Source organism: Eulemur rufifrons, chromosome 7 (genome assembly GCF_041146395.1).
Source record: "Eulemur rufifrons isolate Redbay chromosome 7, OSU_ERuf_1, whole genome shotgun sequence".
Classification (NCBI taxonomy): domain Eukaryota; kingdom Metazoa; phylum Chordata; class Mammalia; order Primates; family Lemuridae; genus Eulemur; species Eulemur rufifrons.
The window spans coordinates 14,039,301-14,060,765 of record NC_090989.1 but is presented as its reverse complement, the minus strand read 5'-3'; the positions used below and the strand labels follow the sequence as shown (position 1 = coordinate 14,060,765).

Genomic DNA, 21,465 nt, shown 5'->3' with positions numbered 1-21,465 from the left:
CAATCCTGCAAGGACTTTTTAGGAGCATATAGAATGACTCTTGGAATTGTCCACCTCAGAATCAGATCAACAGGGAGAAGCATTTATCCATCAGCTTCTATTTATGTGGGTTGAACAATATCCAAGATGTATAATTTCCTGGAACCTCGTAAGTGTGCAAGGGAAGAATCACAGTGGGCTCCTTCTGTGTTCTAACTGTGACCTTGGAGAAGGCCATGTACAGTAAAATAATGTTGCATATTCTTGAGGGGAGATGCTGTCCATGCAAAGGGGGTTGAAGCCTATGTGAAATTGTTTGCCATAGCTATGCCTGGGATCATAGGCTAGAGTATACTATATGGGCAGGCACAAGGAAGTATTAGCTATACCATTTTCATTTCCTATTCAAACATCCCTGTGAGAAAGAAAAACACTATATATTATAGACCTTTCAGACGTGAGGGACTGGAAACTCAAAAGGATTTGAAACTTGCCAAAGTTTATAGATCAAGGATCATTCTAGTCGAATTTGATCTCTTGAGTTATTTTTTTTTCTGTTGCTCTTTTCTGATTTTTTTTCTTTCATTTTATTTTCTAATATACAACTTCTAAGTTAACTAACGAATCCTTAGTATTTCTAGTCCTTAGAAATTGCTCCATCTGAATAGACTTAATCTACTATTGAACTTATTTCATTAGCCTCATGAATAGTATTAGGTTGGTGCAAAAGTAATTGTGGTTTTGGACTGTGAATTTTAAATCATTATAACTAGGCTCAGTCACATCTTTATTAATCAAAATAGGAACCATTACAATCAACACATTTTTGCCAATAAAATAATTTGTTTATTCCTGTAGCATAAAAATCTGTGCTTTGGGATTCCACAAACTCTTGGAAGGCATTTTCTGCATCCTGTTGGTTGTGGAAGTGTTTTCCCTCCAAAAAGCTGTTGAGATGCTTGAAGAAATGGTAGTCAGTTGGCGAGAGGTCAAGTGAATATGGCAGATGAGGCAAAACTTCATAGCCCAATTCGTTCAATTTTTGAAGTTGTGCAATGTGTGGTTGGGCATTGTGGAGAAGAATTGGGCCCTTTCTGTTGACCAGGCATTGCAGTTTTCAGTGTATTTTATAGATTTGCTGAGCATATTCTCAGATGTAATGGTTTCACCGGGATTCAGAAAGCTGCAGTGGATCAGACAGGCAGCAGACCACCAAACAGTGACCATGACCTTTTTTTGTTGCAAGTTTGGCTTTGGGAAATGCTTTGGAGCTTCTTCTCGGTTCAACCACTGAACTGCTGATTGCTGGTTGTATAAAATCCACTTTTCCTTGTACACCACAATCGGATCGAGAAATGTTTTGTTGTTGTTGTGTACAGTAAGAGAAGACAATGCTTCAAAACGATGATCTTTTTGATTTTCGGTCAGCTCATGAGGCACCCATTTATCGAGCTTTTTCACCTTTCCAATTTGCTTCAAATGCCAAATAACTGTAGAATGGTGAATGTTGAGTTCTTTGGCAACTTCTCATGTAGTTGTAGGAGGATCAGCTTCCATGATTGCTTTCAGTTGGTCATTGTAACTTCTGATGGACAGCCCCCGAGCTCCTCATCTTCAAGGATCTCTTCTGCTTTGTAAAACTTCTTGAACCACCACTGCACTGTATGTTCCTTAGCATTCCTGGGCCAAATGCATTGTTGATGTTGTGAGTTGTCTCCGCTGCTTTACAACCCATTTTCAACTCAAATAAGAAAATCGGGAGGCCGAGGTGGGCGGATCGTTTGAGCTCAGGAGTTCGAGACCAGCCTGAGCAAGAGCAAGACCCCATCTTTACAAAAAATAGAAAGAAATTATCTGGACAGCTAAAATTATACATATAGAAAAAAATTAGCTGGGCATGGTGGCGCATGCCTGTAGTCCCAGCTACTTGGGAGGCTGAGGCAGAAGGATTGCTTGAGCCCAGGAGTTTGAGGTTGCTGTGAGCTAGGCTGACGCCATGGCACTCTAGCCTGGGCAACAGAGTGAGACTCTGTCTCAAAAAAAAAAAAAAAAAAAATCGCTCAAATTTGCTTTTTGTCTAACATCATTTCCATAGTCTAAAATAAATATAAAATAAACAGCAAGTAATAAGTCATTAGCAAAAAAACCATAAGTTGAGAAATACACATTAAAATTATATATAACCTAACTACATTTATTTAAGAATGTATTCCAATATCGAACAGTAAATCTCAACAATGCTAAAACTGCAATTACTTTTGCACCAACCTAATATTTAAAATACAGAATAAAAATAAATTTATAATTTAGGAGAACTCTAAAGAATGTGAACTAATATATATTTAAAAAATTTGTATTAACTTTTTTTTTTTTTTTTTTGCAGCTCCAAACTCCTAAGCTCAAGCAATCCTCCTGCCTCAGCCTGCCAAGTAGCTAGAACTACAGGTGGGCACCACTGCACCTGGTTAATATTTAAATTTTTTGTAGAGATGGGATCTTGCTATGTTGCCAAGGCTGGTCTCAAATTCCTGGCCTCAAGTGATTTTCTCATCTCGACTTCCCAAAGTGCTGGGATTAGAGTCACGAGCCACCACTCCCAAACTGTACTAACTATTATACCAAATAACAGACTGATAGAAAAATATGTGGTGGCATCTCAGGAAGAAATTGTTAGAAACTCTGAGTGCTATTACAATTCTTATATCATTCATTTTAATTATCATTATTAGTATTAGTAGTGTCACCTAGCTTATTCAGATCTAGGATTCAAGATGATAGATATAAAGTGCTTCCTTTAATAATACTGAACAATATGAACAAGAGTAGTGAAATTGCCAAAATCTCGTGACATTTCACTAATTCTGTAAACCAGATTCTCACTTTGATAGAGCCATACAGAGAGAACTCCTGGAAAAGTTCTTGAGTAGAGTAGTTGAGAGGAAGCAGAAGAAGTGTAGGATTTGGAAAACAAGATTGAGAATCTAGCATAGAAGACTCTATAGCTCAAGCAAGAAACATAAGAAAAATCCTTGGGTAAGCTTTGCAAAATCATAATGACTTAGCAACACTAACAATGACTTAAAAATCAATAAAATGATGGCTCAAACATAATACAACACATGAAGGTGAAAGTGGCAATTGATAAGGTAAGGAAAAGTATTGATTGCCAACATTATTTATTTAATATTTTTAAAATTTCAAAATATGATGGGTGTACACATAATTTCAAGTATATAAAAATGTTTAATTTTTTCTGAATTGCAGATTCCATTTTTATTGGCAGAATATTTTAGCTTATTTGGATGCAAAATTGAGTCATGTATTTACCACGGTTAAAAATGAATTTCTTCTCTGTAGGGTTGTTTCTTGTCTTCACAATGATGTTGTCCTTTGTCCAAATTTGTAATTTTTATTGTTATTGAGAAAACAAATGATTTCATCTTCAATGTTGAATTTTTTAAATGATTTTACATTAACATCATCAAACAGAAAATTAAGAACTTTCCATGGCTTTACTTGGATTCTTTGGGATGGATGAAGAAATCAAACCATTATTGGAATTAATTCACTTTCTGTTTGAAGTATTTGACTATACCGGTATAAAACTGCGTTCGTTTAATCTTGAGCAATGTTTTTCTTCTGCTAATGGAGGGACATATTATCAGCTATCCTTTCCATCTTTTTGTTCATTCACAAGAAAACTTAGGACTTAACATGAGTGAAAATGATTTAAAACAGTTATTTGACCTAAATGAAAATGTATGCATCAGAGAGATATATTGACATATCTTTTGAAACTGCTAATGATAAATAATCATTTTGGAGACAGTCTTCTTAAAAGTTTTGCTATCTTTTGAAGAAGATACTGATATTTGTTCAGTAAAATTACATCTTCTATTTTGCATGTGGTTAATGGATATCACCTACATTCATGTTAATAAATGTTATCAAATTGTTGTACGCGTTATGTACTCATCATCAACTTCCTTTAGTAGTCAAAACTCAGAATTTTCCCTTTTTTTTTCTTCATAAAAAGCAAACTTTTATTTTTGGCTCATTTTTCCTAAAAGGATGTTTTTTACATAGAATTTGCTTTTACCAAACAATAAAGTAAATAGCTGTAGATTTAAGCAATATAATAAATGGCCAAACCAGTATAGTGATTGATAGCATTTAAATTATTCTTTATATGCTCTGTGGCAGCCTCAATTTCATGCCCATAGTTCATGTACGCCTAAGCAGTAATTCTCAAATTTCCCACTAACTCCACCTACTGTTGGCTTGGTGGATATTGCTACATCTTGCAGGCTGTGCAACAGGCCATAGAACTACCAGTTAGGTTGGAACAACAAATCACCACCCCCCAAAACTTGAACATGTGGACTCTCCTATTGTTTGTATCTGAGTGTAGCTTGTTTATCAAGTGATCTCTCTGCATGCTTTCTTTGATGGAAAAGTGATAGTTCTATTTTATTCAGAAATGGCAAGAAACAGAGGGATACCTTTCTTCTTTCAGATTTAACAAAATTAGACAAAAAACTCTATTCACTGTACATGTAACATATTCTCTACTAGATAAAACCATGCCAAAAGTAAACTGGAGATTTCTTAAACCAATCATCACTTATGTTAATAAAATTATTACTGATTATAAATAAGAAAGTAAAAAATCTGAGACAATTGCCACATCGGACTTGATAGTGAGACAAAAAGGAATAAACCAAGATATATTATCATCCTGGGTGTAAGGATCTAGATCATTTGTACCTTTCATAATGTTGTTCTTAAATAATGAAACATTTGGGGTATAACTGCTGATTCAACCATTATCAACTGCCTTAATATTTAGCTGAATCCTGTAATGAGAGAATATTTGCATTAATTTCAAATATTTTTTTTCAAACAAATGCTATCAACCAAACAACTCAAAAAAAAAAAAATAAAGCAAATTGGGAATTCATAAATTTATAGAACTGATTATATAAAAAATATTGGTCCTCTTTGCTAATAAATGTTGAAATATGTTAGAGATTTCATTTAGAGACTTGATTTCTTACTAGGCAATAAGGCTGGGGGAACTGGAGCCCTCACCAAATCTAACTCACTAGCTAACATCAAGCTTTTTCCTGGATATCCTCACTCCAGATTCTCATATATTTTAGAATATATTTCAGAAGAGTAATCATCCTTTAAAAATTATGTAGTCTAGTCAATTTAATATTCACTGCAAATTATAATTATTTTACATAAAACATTGTATTTTCTTACTACCTATGGAAAAAAATGGCCACAGTTATGAGTTTTAGTCTTAAGACTTTGTACTTTTGGCTTGTCATGTAAGGTATTAATGGTGAAGTAAACAGGAAAGATAAAAAATTTTCTGCCAGATCAAAAAGAAAATTAGACAATTTTACTCTTTAAAGTTAAAAATTTTGGTTCTCTGTGGTATCTCCATACTCCTTTCCATAGGGATTGTACTAGTTTGAAGTCCCACCAACAATGTATGAGTGTTCCTATCTCTCCACATTCATGGAGCATTTGTTGTTTTGGGATTTTTTTTGATAAAAGCTATTCTCACTGGAATTAAGTGATAGCTCATTGTGGTTTTGATTTGAATTTTCCTGATGATTAGAGATGTTGAGCATTTGTTCATATGTTTGCTGGCCACCATTTGATCCAGCAATCCCAATTTGGATATTTGCCCAAAGGAAAAAAAAAGACATTCTATAAAAAAGACATCTGCACTCAAATGTTTATAGCAGCACAATTCACAATTGCAAAGAGATGGAAACAACCCAAGTGCCCATCAATACATGAATGGATTAATAAAATGTATACAATGGAGTACTACTCAGCCATAAAAAATGGTGAACTGATACTTCTAGTATTAACCTGGATGGAACCAGAGACCATTCTTCTAAGTGAAATATCACAAGAATGGAAGAACAATCATCACATATACTCATTATTAAATTGGAACTAATCGATCAACACTTACGTGCACATACAGAAATAACATTCATTGGAAATAAAGCAGAAGGGAGTGGGGAGGAGGGGATGGGTAAATTCACACCTAGTGGGTACAATGTACACTATCTAGGGGATGGGCACACTTATAGCTTTTACTCAAATGGTACAAAAGCAATTTATGTAACCAAACGTTTGTACCCCTGTAATATTCTAAAATTAGAAAAAACAGATGGTGATCTTTTTAAATGCACACATTTTGGAGAAATATTTGATTTTACTAATGTTTTATAATTGGATATCATAAGAGAAACATTGTAATTAAAATGAGCAGAACCACCCCCCAAAATGTGGTTTAAAACATTCTAAATAAGTACACGATACAGAAAAAAAAAGCCAGGTATTTAAAAGTAGTTATGAAAATAAAAAGTAAACAAAAAATATGAAAGCAGATATGCAGATATCATATAACATTTTTATTTAAACATACAACATTTTCCACTTCATAAAATTTAAAACAATTGTACTTGGGAAAATTAATAGAAGATGCATTAAGAAAAAGTATGCTCCATTATCGCATGTCTCATAATCATAAGAAAGCAGTTTTGGCATCTTTATCCAATGAATATATTGTCCAGTTACTGGAATTCAAATTATACCTATGATGAGTAACTGTGGAAGTCAAATTTGTAGGCCAGTGATAGGCTAGGAAATCAATACATACTATGGATCTTGATATAGTAGGTATTGTATTTACATTTTTGGTTCTTCAAACATGTAATCAGTAGAAGCCAGATGCACAGGCTGGTTGGTAAGAAGCAGACCAGCAGCTTCTAGAAGAGAAGTAGGTTGGGCCATAAAATTTGGATCTATAATTTAGGGATGAGAAAGCCTCGGGGCCACAACCCACGGATTGGAAGCCACTGGATCCAAAGCCCAAAGATTGTGAACCACAATCAAATGATGGAAAGCCCCTGGACCCAAAGCCTAGAGATCCAGAGTAAGTCGTCTGGCAGGGCCTGCAGAGCAAGGAGGTCCTGGGGCGGTAGCAGGACGTCTGAAAGGGACTGGACGCCACATAGGACGTCTGGAAGCTGGTGGGCTCATGACAGCCACTGTAGGGAGAGGAGCCCAGCTGGCAGGTGCTGGGAGAGCAGAGGTCAGGGCTGTGGACCAGGATGCTGGGGAAGGAAGAGCCACAGGAGGAGCTTGGGTAGCGCAGGTAGCTCCCAAAGGAGCGGGAGGAGAAGTTTCCAGAGCAACAGTTGTAGGACATGTTGACAGATATGACTTATAAGGTTCTGAGTTTGAATGTCACTTCTTGGACTGAGGCATTTATATACCTTTATCATTGGGTGTGTTATTTACATAGCACATAAAAACAGGTTACCTGCCACTTTTAAATGGATTGAAAAGATCGTCATGGGTAGACATATGTAGTTTTTGTGGTTTTACAACTGGAAAATGCAGTAATGTTTGTGCCTTGGAATTCAGTTAATAATGTTGAAACTTCAAAGCTATTAATCATCTTCCCTTACCAAAGGTCACCCTGCAGATCATTCAGAGAACTACTTTAGAGGTAGACAGTGTCTGGGCTGAGGGAAGCTGGCTTAATTAAAATAATTGATACTCCTTTCACAATCTGTCTCAAAATTGTTGCCATCTGGCTAGCAAGGTTGCCAGTTAACCAGTCTATTCATAGTCATTTCTTTTAAACAAAAACATACATTGATTGTCATCTCAAAGAGGCAAGCTAACTTAATGAATAGTGTCATCAGAATGCAGCAATGATGATATGCAAGATGTATTCGGTTTTTTAAATTACAATCTGACCACAACTTGAATGGCTTTAATAAAATATTAACTGATAGATTCCCTTCATATCTTGTGTTCCTGCTTAAAACTGTATGCAGACTACCAAAAGCCAGTCTTAGCTTTTCTTTTTGTTTGTTTCTTTTTGTGTGTGTGTTTACTATTGAGTGAGTTAAATATTATAAATTACTTTATGCAGTTTTGGAATGTTAGAGATTATTTATCACAGACGCTGAAAAAACATTAAAAAATAAAAGCAAAACATGGCAAAAATGTTCAATGTATTTTTAACCACTAAGTCAGTGTTTCCCACTAAAAGGATTTCTCAGAATGTAGAAAGCCCACTCGTTTTAAAGAAAGTTTGTAAAGTAATTACCTTGAAATTCTGGCCAAAGGAGCTATCTTAAGAAGAGGCTTCCTTTGCCTCAGAAAGCAACAGAAATCACTTTGACTTAAATTGTTTCCAGGTGTTTCTGACAAGTATTAAAAATTTTCTAAAATAATGGTCATATTTTTTCTTATTCTCTGACTTATGTTCCACCTTTCTGTAATAGTGTCATGAAGACTGATCTCTTGAGGAAGAGGAGAGATTGAGAAGGTTTATCTTGCTGTGGCTTCTGTGCTGTTTGATTTGTTCATTTTAGAGAAAAGCATTTCCCTTCTACTTCTGAACAAATGTGCTTGGATACAAAACACCCATTTTTTTTTTTTTTGAGAAAAGAACATTCAACTTTACTTAGTACCTGATCTCATAGAATATTCTTCCACAGAAATAGCTTATATAAGAATGGATGGCATTGAAACAAAAAAACAAAATTCAATTTAGGTGAGTTAAATATTTATGTGGATGTTTTGATGTTCAATATTTTATTGACAAATACACCAGGAGGTTTGGAACCTACTAGAATGCTTTTTGCTATTCACAATTAAGAAGCCTAATAAATAAGAATTGTTTATGTTAGAGACAGAGGAAAAACTATGACACCTAATAAATGAAACATGATTGGAGATCAATTTGTCTACTCAAAATGTTTAGACTCATAAAGTCTACAGTTTGGAAGGGAGTTGGGCAATTACCTCCAGCCTTCTGTCAGATTGGAATTCCACTTGCAGCATCCTGATTAGATAGTCCTGGTGCCCTCAAGATGGAAATCTCGTTACCTGCAAAAGCAGCTTGTTTTAAATTTTTAGCTGAATCTTCCAATCAAACTTCCACCTAGTAATTCTGATTCTTCATAGAAAGAGTCTCAGGTCATTTCCATTGTACAATATATCAGTTTCGAAGGTGGATGTCATAAGAGGTCTGCCATTTCCTGAACCCATGCCATAGTTAGCTATGGTGGACTTTATGGGAGAGTCCAGAAAAATCCTTGTGACACTAGCACTCCAGGCAGAATATATATGTCACTTGATACTTGCACTGTACTGGAGGTCCCAAAGGCATTCATTCTTTTTCACATTACCATCTCTTTTGATACCCTTCCCACACCCATATTTCAATTTATAAAGGTCATGTGTAACTATGAATTCTTTAAGTCCTTGATTGTTCTGTGAAGTCTATATAGAATATAGACACTTTCCTCATTTCTTGCTATTCTTTTTCCTCTGTAGTAAAACTAGACCATTTGAGAGGAACAAAAATAAAGAATAAAGGCTCATATTTTATATGTAGTACATATTATTTTCTTCTCAATAATATCAATACCACCAAAAAATTACTTAAATCTTATGGGGATTTTTTTTTTAAATCAAACTTATTAATGACTTTTATCAAGATGCAAATCAACTTTTGAGCTAGGCATGTCTTGACTTAAATATTTTCACAATGTAACTAACATTAAAAGCACTTCTGCAAATATTGGACCCTTCATTCTTAGATACTCATGCACACAAGGGTGACTTCACTACTTGTGCTATAAGAAAATTAAACCCGAATGTGCTAGGCACTCATTTGGCATCTTTGTCAATTAAGGGTTGTTATTGGGTTGTTTCTTCTGTAAAGTTCATGAGATTTGAGAGAAGGAATGTATACTGAGAAACTCCTTTTCTGGTCTCAGTTGAGTTCCTAAACTTGGAGCAATATAAATATCCCTTCCAGATTACAAAATATTTTTTAGATCTTTAAAAACAATTGAATTTTCACTGTTTACCCATTTGATCCAGTATACTGAAGGAAGGATGAATAAAGGATCAATCTCATAGGGTTATAGTGGTTTTCAGTCTACCCAAGCAAGATGAATGAGAACAGGTATTTTTATTTCATGAACAATTGCTTTGAAAACCTAATGAAATTCTTTCATTTAAAAGTCTGCATTCATAATAAAAGGTCTTTGAAGGTTAATGTATTTCATTTTGTCTGGAGACTAATTAAGTATTCTCATTAAAATGGGCACATGCTACCACACTCATTGCTGGGGTATATAAGTGTGCAGTACAGAAGGCAGCATTCACAGTCACAAACTCCTCGCTGCAACTCGGGTGAGCTCAGAACTCCTGACATGTCTTCCAACTACAGGTCTGGAAAATTCTCCTCCCGCTCTCCTGGAGGTTACCTGGGGTATCCAGCTTCCACCTGTGATTCTTCCTACCCCAGCAATGTAGACTATTCTCCCAGCACCTGCCAACTGGGCTCCTCTCTCTACAGTGACTGTCAGGAGAACTGCTGTGAGCCCACCGGCTTCCAGACGTCCTATGTGGTGTCCAGGCCCTGCCAGACGTCCTTCTACCGTCCAGAGAATACCGTCTTCTGCAGTCCCTGCCAGACGAATTACCCTGGATCTCTTGTATACGGAAACGCCGGCTTTGGATCTTTTGGCTATGGAAGCGCTGGCTTCCAGTCTCTGGGCTGTGGGTCCAGGTTCTACCGCCCGACTTTCTTTTCGTCCAGGAGTTGCCAATCAACTTGTTACCAGCCAGCCTTTGGCTCTCGCTTTTTGGGGTGCTGAATATTCCTCATTCTTTCATGATTATTTCTGCACTTTCTGGAGCTTTAACACTCAACCTGCCTGATATCTCTGATTGTTGACCATCAGCATCACTTCACCTTCAAGACTTCCTGGAAATATGTGATTTACTGTAGATAAATCAACCTTGGCCTGGGAACTTTCGTAAATCTGACATGATAGCTATCTTGAATTTTGATTTTTTATGCCAATGCCCAGAATCACTTCTGTTACCACCTTTCTAAAATTCTTCTCTTGTTATTTTCCTAGAATTCTTTCATTCAAGTTTATTTCAAACAGATATAGTATTTTAAATAAACTTATTTCTCGAGCATGAATTCTGGCATTTCATTTGGTTTCATTAATATTCATTTAGTGAATGCATCCCTTACCTTCAACTGTCTTCATTAAGTAAACTACTTTTTTTGTTGTTTCATATGTTTTAATGATATTTTGTAGGATAGAAAACAGAAAGTTTAGAGGAATAGTTAAATATATAACATATCTCATGTCTTGAGAGGTTTGTATTCCCTCATAAGTGCATTTGTTCATATAATTGCTTCAGAAAATTTTATTTTCAGCTAGGCATTCATTGAAAAAAATATTTATTGAGTTCCTATTATATACCAGGCATTGTACGGAACAAAGACACAAATTCTCTGCCTTCAACAAGCTCACACAAATAACATTCTAACTTACCATTATGTGGCAAGTACAATAATGGGGATAAGAACTTAAGATTCAGTGGGAACACAAAGAAGGACTTCAAAAAGAGTCTGAGAAAATCATATAAAACTCATTATTGAAAATAGAAAAAGTTAGCACTTTCTTAAAGGGGAAAAAACAAACCTTACTGATCTATTGTGTCAGTTGGAGTCCTTTGAAAAGCAGCTGCCAAATGAGATTAGACATGAAAAGGTTTTATTGGTGAAAATACAAGTGAGGGAGAAAGGGAAGGGGGTTGGAGAGGTGGCCTGGGAGAGCAATTTTTCAGTGGTATATATCTGATTTCAGCGAAGGACAGAGGAAGGAAGGAAGGAAGTTTGGCTTAGAAGAAATTTCTTCAGGGCAATTCTAAGCAAGCTTCAGCCAAGTCACCATCAAAGGAGCCCCACATCTCACCTGAACGGGCCTGCTTTATTACCCCTGCCAAGCTCATGTGCTGAGCAAGACCCGAAGACAGCATGACCTTGGCACAAGCGCAGTGGTAGAGTCTAACACCAGCTGCCGAAACTGTCAGTCAATAATGCTCCCTGAATAGGAGATACGAGAGGGCCATTTTCATAGCTTCCATGTTCACGATATTTATTCTTATCCTAAGTAAGCCCAAACACTGATCTAAAAAAGTGGTAAAATAATAAATGATAACATGGAATTTTTCATGAAAGAAATTTAGTACAATTTATTTTTCTTACTTTGATCAAAGAGTCAATTATTCTGTCAAATCCTGTACAGGACCCATTGAAAGAAAATATAACCCTGCAACTGAATATGAGAGAGAATTGAGAATTATTACACGGTTATCTTTTATTTTAACTGATGTATTAAGTAAAAAGGATTCAGTAGGGCAAAATTTGGAAACTGCGTCATTTTTCTAACACCCCTGAACATTGCACTTGGTCTGAGGGCTCTAGCTTCCCTGAATCTCCGAACAACATGACAGTTTGATCCATGATCACACTGAGATATTAAGAAACATTTTCCTTTCACATTAGTAGGTAAGTTCAATGTAGTGTAAATTAAAAACCAGTCTTACAACCACAATCAAAGCTTCCCCTTTTTCTCTCTGTCATGTGATTCCACAGGCCACTAGTGGTTTGGAGGAGCTTGATCCTTTCTTTCCTTAACCTTTTTTTGGTTTGTTTGTTTTGTTTTATTTTGTTTGGAGACAGTCTCACTCTGTCACCCTGGGTAGAGTGCAGTGGTATCATTGTAGCTCACTGCAACCTTAAACTCCTGGGCTCAAGTGACCTTCCTGCCTCAGTCTCCCAAGCAGCTGGGACCACAGGCATGCTCCACCATGCCTGGTTTAAGTTTTCTATTTTTGGTAGAGACAGGATCTCACTCTTGCTCAGGTTGGTCTCAAACTCCTAAATTCAAACAATCTTCCTTCCTTGGCCTCCCAGAGTGCTAGGATTACAGGTGTGGGCCACCTCACCTGGCCTTTCTTAATTTTCTTAACTCCAACTTGTTTTCCATCCGTGTGCTGCTCCTAGCTGCTTCTGTTCCAGCCAAGAAAAAGGATGGGATGAGAGGAAACAACAGTCAAGGCCTTCTGTCTCAATGTGATGCCATGATGCTTAGACAACCTGTGTCAACATGGATTTCGTTGTCTGCTAGGGGAAATGTTTAAGGGGAAAAGGTAAGATAAACCAATGAATCATGTCAGTGTATGCTTTAGGAAACTCCTACAGATTAATTTAGGAAAGCTAACAGTCTGCAGACCTGGATAAATAACTCCCTAATTAAGCGAGAGTTTATGTATCAAGAGACTAATGTCAGTACCCTCTGTTTGCTGTGCCCACCAATTTCAAGCTATCATATAATAAGTATGCCCAATGCCAATCAGTTCCCTGGCTTGAAAGAACCATTGTAAGCCATTTGAGCTCAGAATGTCATTTCTAAGACCCTTCACCCCTCTTTAGAAATACAACAATACAAAAAAAAAAAATCTCTGTCATATTGGCATTCTTCCTTACTGCAAGGACTTCAAATATACTTCATTTTGCCTTGTTAACAGATTTTCTGGTGATGTTACACATTGTTAAATAGAAACATAAAGGGCTGTGCCCCTAACAGGTGCCATGTCTTGGCCATTAAATGTCCTCAGTTATCACATGCTCTGGACTGAATGTGCCCCCTCTCCTCTAAATTCATATGCTAAAATCCTAATTTCCAAGGTAATGGTACTTGGAGATGGTCCTTTGAGAGGTAATTAGGTTATAAGGATGGAGCCCTGGTGATGGAATTAGTATCCTCATAAGAAAAGACACAAGAGACTTTGCTTCCTCTCTCTCTGCTCCGTGCCATGGAAGGGCATAGGGAATGTGGCCATCTGCAAAGCAGGAAAAGAACCCTCTCCAGGAACCAAATTGGCCAGTACGTTGTTCTTATACATCCCAGCCTCCAAGAACTGTGAGAAATAAACTAACCTGTTTAAGCCACCCAGTTTATGATATCTTGTTATAGCAGTCCAAACTGACTAAGACACTTCAGATGTCTGAATACTGACTTTTTCCATAGTGGAGATTTTGTGTGTTTTCCAGAAACTACCCTCTTACTACTCCAATCCCATCTGTGGGACTTTTTGCACTGAACCATACTCCTGGCTGAGTTAGCTACCCTCTCATAACTTCTCCCTGTATCCTTACCCTCAGTTCCTACCCACCAGTGCTACACACCTCCCAACTTTCTTCTACTAGGATCCATTTGCCTCGGTGGTAGTCCTCTTGGAAACATACGCACTCACTGAAATATCCATGGAAATGCAGCTTGGTCCTATAGCAGGTGTCTTTGATGCAGCTGAAGTTAATGGTTCACTGTGGCATTTTAAGAGAGAATACTAGTTTAGTCTCAGTGACCCCCAAACTCCAGGAAATACAAAAACACTCAAAATTTTCTGCCTGGGAAAGCAATTCCATGGAAATTCTATTTTCTTTTATTAGCATAACACTTCTAGTGAATGAATCCTGTACTTCTAACTATTTTCATTAGGTAAACATTTTTTGTTGCTGTTTTCTTAGTTTCGTATGTTTTATTCAAGCTTTTTGTTGAACAGAACCCAGAAAGTTTAGAGAAAAGTTGAAATATATAACAGATCTTAGTCTTGAGAGGTTTTTATCCCATGATAGAGCATTTGATCGTATAATTGGTTGAGACTTTTTCTTTTCAATTAGGCATTTATTGAACAAATATTTATTTAATTCCTATAATATAGAACATTCTTACTGTACAGAATGAGACTCCTGTCTCCCCTTCTGGCCAGCCACCACACTCTAGGTCCTCATGACTGTCTCACCCTTCACAAAGAGAGGGATGCAGTGTATGTGTGCATGTATGTGTGTATGTGCATGTGTGTGCATGCCTGTGTGTGCGTGTGTGTGTGTGTAGGGGTGGTACCATCCTACGAGAATGAAACTTAGTTCATGTTAAGCCAGTCTCTCTTATAAATGCCTAAAGTTTTCCTGATGGGTATAAGGCTCACATAAACTGTAAACTGTGATAGCCACATATTCTCATGGGAATGTGACTCTGATGTGTTTCTATTTATCAGTATTTGACCTCAGCTTTGGAGACTCCACAAACTCATAGCACATGTGAAAGCTATCATGTAACATACTTTTACAAAAAGATACTAAAAGGAAACTCAATGTATAGGCTCAAGAGCGAGAAAGTGATATAAATAGCTTCAATCCTATATGAAATATCTTGGATAGTCACAAAGATAGAGTCATAGTCAATAGAACCATACTCTCACAGAACAAATGACTTTCTATACAGCTTTTCCTGTATATCAGGGGTCCAAAAATGATGGCTGGTGGGCCAAGTGCAGCTGACACCTGCTTTTGTAGATAAACTTTATTGAAGTTTATGCACAGCCATAAGTGCATCCATTTACATGCTATCACGGCTTTCATGCTGCAATGGCAGAGTTGAGTAGTTGCGACAGAGACCATATGTCCCTCAAGGCCTGAAATATTTATTATCTGGCCATTTTCAGTAAAAAAAGTTTGCCAATTCCTGCTTTATATGGTTGAATATTCTCTAAAATTTTTACCATAGTGTTTCAATTTCTGGTAACTACAATGAAAATATATCAGTTAATTCTTCTCACTCCTTTTCTTTGGCTGCATGTATACTTGGAAACATCAGTGAGTGTCTCCAAACATCACCATAAATGGCTGCTGTGTTATTTAAAAATTTGAAATGAATAAACTGATGAACAGAGCATTTTACTGATCATCAAAATTTTTCTGTTTGAATGAGAGTGTTGGGTGCTTTGATGAATAAACAGAACTCCTTCTACGTTTAAAAAATTAGAATAATATAAATAATGTCTAGCATTTATTATTATATGGCAAGTGAATAATATGAACAACTGAATATCCAATCAATTCTGTCAGGAAGGCTCTAGTGTAGACTCCACTTTACAGATGAAGAAATTGAGGCCCAGAGAGGTCAAATAAGTCTTCCAGTTTAACAGTGCTGCTAAGTGATGGGATCTGTTTTATCCCGTCTGGTTTGGTCCTGGAGCCTGCGCTCTTAACCACAATACTCTATTATTGATTTTTTATTGCCCTGACATGATAAATGGCTAGGCAATGACTTAGGGAGGAAATTGGTGAGGGAATTTTGACATTCTGTACTGCAAGAGCCCTGAAGCTCATATCTACATTGTCAAATGTTGATCTCAGTCCTTCCTCAAAGGGATAGCTCCCCTTTACACTCAAGACTGTGACGGATCCTTCCTGCTTGTGACTGCTTTCATTTACAGCAAACTGTTTTGTCCAGAATCTTACATCATACCCTTATCTCCAGCCCAAGAGAAGGTACTGACAACCTCAGAAACAGGAGAAAATATATAGCTACTTGAGTTCTAGATTGCTCATATTTTGCCATTTTGAAGGACCATTCGCTCACCTTGATGTTCCTAAATCACGAAAGCAACCTTTTCTATTATGTAGAAAGATGGAGAGAGAAAATAGCGTTGGGTCCACAGCCCTGAGACTTGGCTTTCAGGGTGAATCCATCATGATGTGTGTAACCTTGAGCAAATTGCCTCCCCTCCTTGAGCCTCAGGCTCCTCATTTGTTAAATGAGAATGTTGTACTGAATAATTTTTAAGGTTTCTTTTAACTCTAAAATTGGAAATAGAATTCACATTTTTTTAAAAAGGATGATTTGGAAGTTAATGAAATCTGAAATAATCAGACATGAATGATTTAAATAGTTTTTTTAGCATTATGGACAGAATAAACTTGTCTCTATATACATAAGCAATTTTTTTGCAATTTATTTTTACCTATGAATAAGTAAATGCATGTTTTCAAATGACTTTGTTAGGTCACAAAACTTGTTCACCTCCACAGCCTTCTTTCTCTCACTCCCTTAGCCAATGACCCCTTGACTCAGGGTCCCCCCACCACTTTTAGGCTTTGATGAAATACCGCACCTGGGTGGAGTGTGGGGTCTGACTTCAAGAATGCTTCCTCCAAATATCCTTCAATGTGGTGCCACTAGCCTCACAGTGAACCTGATCCATAGTAACAGGAGATGGGAGAACGAGAAAAGATAAATTTCACCTGGCTTCTCTATTCCATGAATTACTCTGAGAGGTATTCTTTGCAGCCCCTCCAAGAGAAATTGCTAGTGATTAATGAGCCTGCCTGCCGGGTGACGTGGTGTGTAACTTTGTGCCTCATTACGAAGCAGTACTCAGAGCACTAACCCACCACACTGCACTGCACTGCAGTGTGTGTTGCTTGCTGCACTTGCACGCTTTCTCACCCTCATTGCCATAGACTTGCACGTCCCAAATAAAGGGTTAGTCCTCAATCCTTGCCTCAAGTTTCATATTAGTCAGAGTTCTCCAGAGAAACAAAACCAATATGATCTCTTTCAATATGATCTCTTCTTTGGGGAGGGGGGAGATAGAGAGAGAGAGAGATTTATTAGGAGGAATTGGCTCACATGGTTATGGAGGCTGGGAAGTCCCAGTCTGCACCTGTAAACTGGAGCCCCAGGAGAGCTGGTGGTGTAATTCCAGTCTGAGTGCACAGGCCTGAGAGCTGGGGGAGCTGACTGTGTAAATCCCAGTACAAGGCAGGAGAAGACCTATGTGCCAACTCAGTCAGGAAGGCAGAAACAACAAGGGGTGAATTCCTCTTTCCTCCACCTTTTGTTCTATTAAAACCCTCAACGGATTAGATGATGCCAACAGACTAAGGGAAAGCAATCTTGTGAGTCATTGATCCGAATGCTAATCTCACTCGGAAACACTTTCACACACTCAAAAATGATGCTTAACCAGATATCCCCTGATCCAGTCAAGTCGACACATGAAATTAGCTATCGCAGTCATTCTAACAAAAGTTATAGTTAGTTTACAACATTGTTGATATCTGTGTGTCAATTCCATTATATTGTTGCTTATGTAAAATTGCATCCTTCAGTACCTAGCATAAGCCCTGGTATATAGCAGGGACAAATAAATATGTGTTTAAATAGCTTTTCTTATATTTTATATATAAACTCTTTGAGTAGATGCTTGTTCGCATGAAATATTTGGTAGAAATAGCTGAAAAAGTTCATAGTCAGTAAAGTGCTCATATGGTGAACTGAATTGAGATGTTGAGACACTTAGAGGGTAAAGCCTGTGATACCAGCTATGAAGGTTCAGAATGAGGAAACACAGTCTACAGTCAGTTCCATCCCTGACAGTAGATACTAAAGGAGTCAAAGTCTCTTTAATAGAGTATGTGGAATCAATCAAGCAAATTGAAGAAAGCTGTTAGAAGGCCCAAGAGATAATAAAATGGAGTCTATACACTAGCAATTGGTCTTGATTATTTGAAATATAGTAAGAAGGTCTAACACTTACTATTATTAATACTTCTTGGTCTATGATGATCATGAGTGGTTATGATCCCAATAGACATTTTATACACTGTAGATCTGAGAACTGTATTTTGACGCTAATGACAATTTTGAGCCAAAACATAACTATGACTGCTATGTTCATGTCTAATAGCGAAATAATGTTTTCCAAGTAAGTAGTCCACCATTATTTTAGATTTTTGAAGTGTAGATATATTTATTCAGCAGTTATCCATAGCATCTCATTCATGCATGGAGTAACATAATACCATATTCAGGCTGTTCTATCCCCTTTCCAAATGAAGACCAGTGTCCACAGTTAAGAACTATTCCACACAATTCATTTCTAGAACACCCATGTAAAACAGTGGTTCTATACAAGGAATTATTTTGCCCCCAAGGGGACATTTGACAATGTTTGGAGACATTTTTAGTTGTCACAACTGGGGGTGGTACTCGTATCCAGTGGGAAAGAGGCCAGGAGATGTTGTTAAAAATCTTAAAATAGTCAGGACAGCCCAATCCTAACAAAGAAGTATCTAACCCTAATGTCAGTAGTGCCAAGATTATATAAACTGCAAAGAGAGCAAATGTTTGATTAAAATGCAGGAAACAAAACAGAAAGGTAGAGAATGACAAAAGAAGGGTATGACAAAAAAAAGAAAGAAAGAAAGAAAGTAGCAAAGGAATGAAACAAACGTGAGGGATTTGATAGCCAGAAATAACACAAGACATATAAATAGATTACAAATAATTTTGGAAACAAATTCTCTGAACATTGTCCTCTGCCTGTGTCCCCTTGGGCAAAGCTGGGCTACAGCTGTGTTTTTAGCAGAGCTACACTGGGGAGTACGGAGGGCTCATTAGCAGAAAATTCATGACTTTTGTGAATATGCATAGACATTTTATTGAAAGGTTTAGTTATTCCAGTGAGAGGTGAGAATTCTGTCTCCTCTCTCTCTGGTTCTGTTTCTCTGTAGAACCTTGACTAATGCACTGACATAATCTTATAATAAAAGCAATAAAGATTGGAGGACTTTTCACAGAAAAGGTTAAGCTTGACTAGAACCAAGAGGATAATAGATTTGAATGGCACAGCAAGACCACAGGAAAGACACATCACAGGTAAAATATGCAAAGTGGTGTCTGAGGAAAGGTGAGGATTCTGACATATGAAGTGCACAAGGAAAGAGCTTGAGCTTGAACTAGAAAGATTAAATGGCCATGTATACCATATTAACTAATTTAGATTATGTATTTGGGTGAATTGGAGATTCTGGTCCCAGTCCCACTCAAAGAAGCAGAAAGAGTTAAAACAAAGAAAGCCGTATGGGACTGGCCACGCAACGCAACTGAGAACATGCTGACCTTTATGAAGACTGCCCTACCTTACCTGGTGATGCACATCGTATCCTCAACTTCCAGTTTCTTCGTTTGTGCTTTCCTACATAATCACTTGCTATTTGGGGCAGAGAATTGCCCGGCCTACTCTCACTGGTACCTCCCAATTAAATTCCCAAAATAAACTCATGTCTCTTTTTCTCTGGTCCTCTGGTTTCCTTCTTTGATATCTACTCACATTGTGCAGAGGTTTTAAAGCTCTTTAATCTGCATAACAATATACATAAGAAAGAAGATATCATGCAAAATTTCTAGAATAGCAATTTCAGAATTTCAGTCTGTCACCTAATTGTAATATACTTTTTGAGGGCAAATTTTTATATGAGAACTTTCGGTTGATTGTTTTAGGCAATATTTAATTTGAGATAACATTTGCAATTAACTTTGTTCACGTTTTATTATTTGGAATCCTTCAAGCCAGGAAGATATTAGAAATATTTTGTAGTTTGAAAGCGTATTCTATTTTTCAATTTTTTCCAACTTGCCTGAAAGGAACCCTTAGACAAGGATTGTATCTTCGACATAATGTGTTACCTACAGAGTATCATTTAATGAAATGTTAGCAAGTGATTCATTCTTCTTTCAAGGAAATGCAGCACTCTTTATATAAATTATTTATTAAATGTAGAAAACTGACTTTATGTCTTCTATCCCTCAGAAGTTGTCCTAATCCACAAAACATCAATTTATTATTCTCCAGTGTTTCTGATGTGTATCTCATTGTACAGCACACAGTCATGCTTCCTGCATGCCTTCTGATAGGCAGAGGGAACCTGGTGCAGATGAAACAATCTTCTCACAGGAGATGAATGTTCCTGCCCAGAAGCAGCAGGTATTTATTAATGACAATTCAAGCATCTTTGTGTATAAAGGGATAAAAAGACATTTCAAAGAATATATCACTTCCAATATCCAATTATATCACTACGCTTTGATTATTGACTAAAAACAAGAGCACAACATTAAAAAGCTTCATTGTAGGCAGAAATTAAATTTAATTAGGAAAATTGCAATCATTAGTCTATTCACTTTTAGATTATTTTCAAAAGCAGTAGTCAAAATTTTGTGGGCTCTCATTTTTAACAATATACATGCAATAGCAATATATTTTTATAATTCATAAAATAACAAGAAGAGTTGCATTGGGTATTAGTTTGATTTTTTTTTTATAAGACATCTGAGGTACAGAGAAGGTTATTTGTCCAATGTCACACAGTAAGTTAGCAGTGTATTTGTAAACTCAGGTCTACTTTGAAAACTTATTTTTTTTGCCATATCACTGTATGCAAGAGATAAAAATAAGTACAAATAAAAGAATACTCATCCTGATGATGGTGAACTGTCACAATCTCCTGGGTAATAAATTATCTGTTTTCCTCATCAACATTTCTAAGCATTAGAAATAAAGAAATACTGAGCATTACTTTTTCAAAGATATTTGCTAACATGGTATTCAGTTATTAATAATCTGTGTTATTAATTGCATTTCTACAGATTTGCTTTATATAGCTCTGTAAGAGACACAATGAGTGTTCTTAAAAACATTCTTTTTTTTTTGAGACAGAGTCTCACTCTGTTGCCCGGGCTAGAGTGAGTGCCGTGGCATCAGCCTAGCTCACAGCAACCTCAGACTCCTGGGCTCAAGCAATCCTCCTGCCTCAGCCTCCCAAGTAGCTGGGACTACAGGCGTGCACCACCATGCCTGGCTAATTTTTTCTGTATATTTTTAGCTGTCCAGATCATTTCTTTCTATTTTTAGTAGAGACAG

General features: G+C 36.8%; 2 protein-coding genes across 2 annotated transcripts; one reads left to right on the top strand and one right to left on the bottom strand.

The window, feature by feature from the left end:
* Positions 1 to 6,727: 6,727 nt before the first annotated feature.
* LOC138386134 (keratin-associated protein 13-1-like) lies at positions 6,728 to 7,222 on the bottom strand. Its single transcript, XM_069472380.1, has one exon. It carries the CDS (start codon positions 7,220 to 7,222, stop codon positions 6,728 to 6,730), a length of 495 nt encoding a protein of 164 aa, XP_069328481.1.
* Positions 7,223 to 10,256: 3,034 nt separating this feature from the next.
* On the top strand, positions 10,257 to 10,703 carry LOC138385686 (keratin-associated protein 15-1-like). The gene has a single exon (XM_069471944.1). It carries the CDS (start codon positions 10,257 to 10,259, stop codon positions 10,701 to 10,703), a length of 447 nt encoding a protein of 148 aa, XP_069328045.1.
* Positions 10,704 to 21,465: the final 10,762 nt, after the last annotated feature.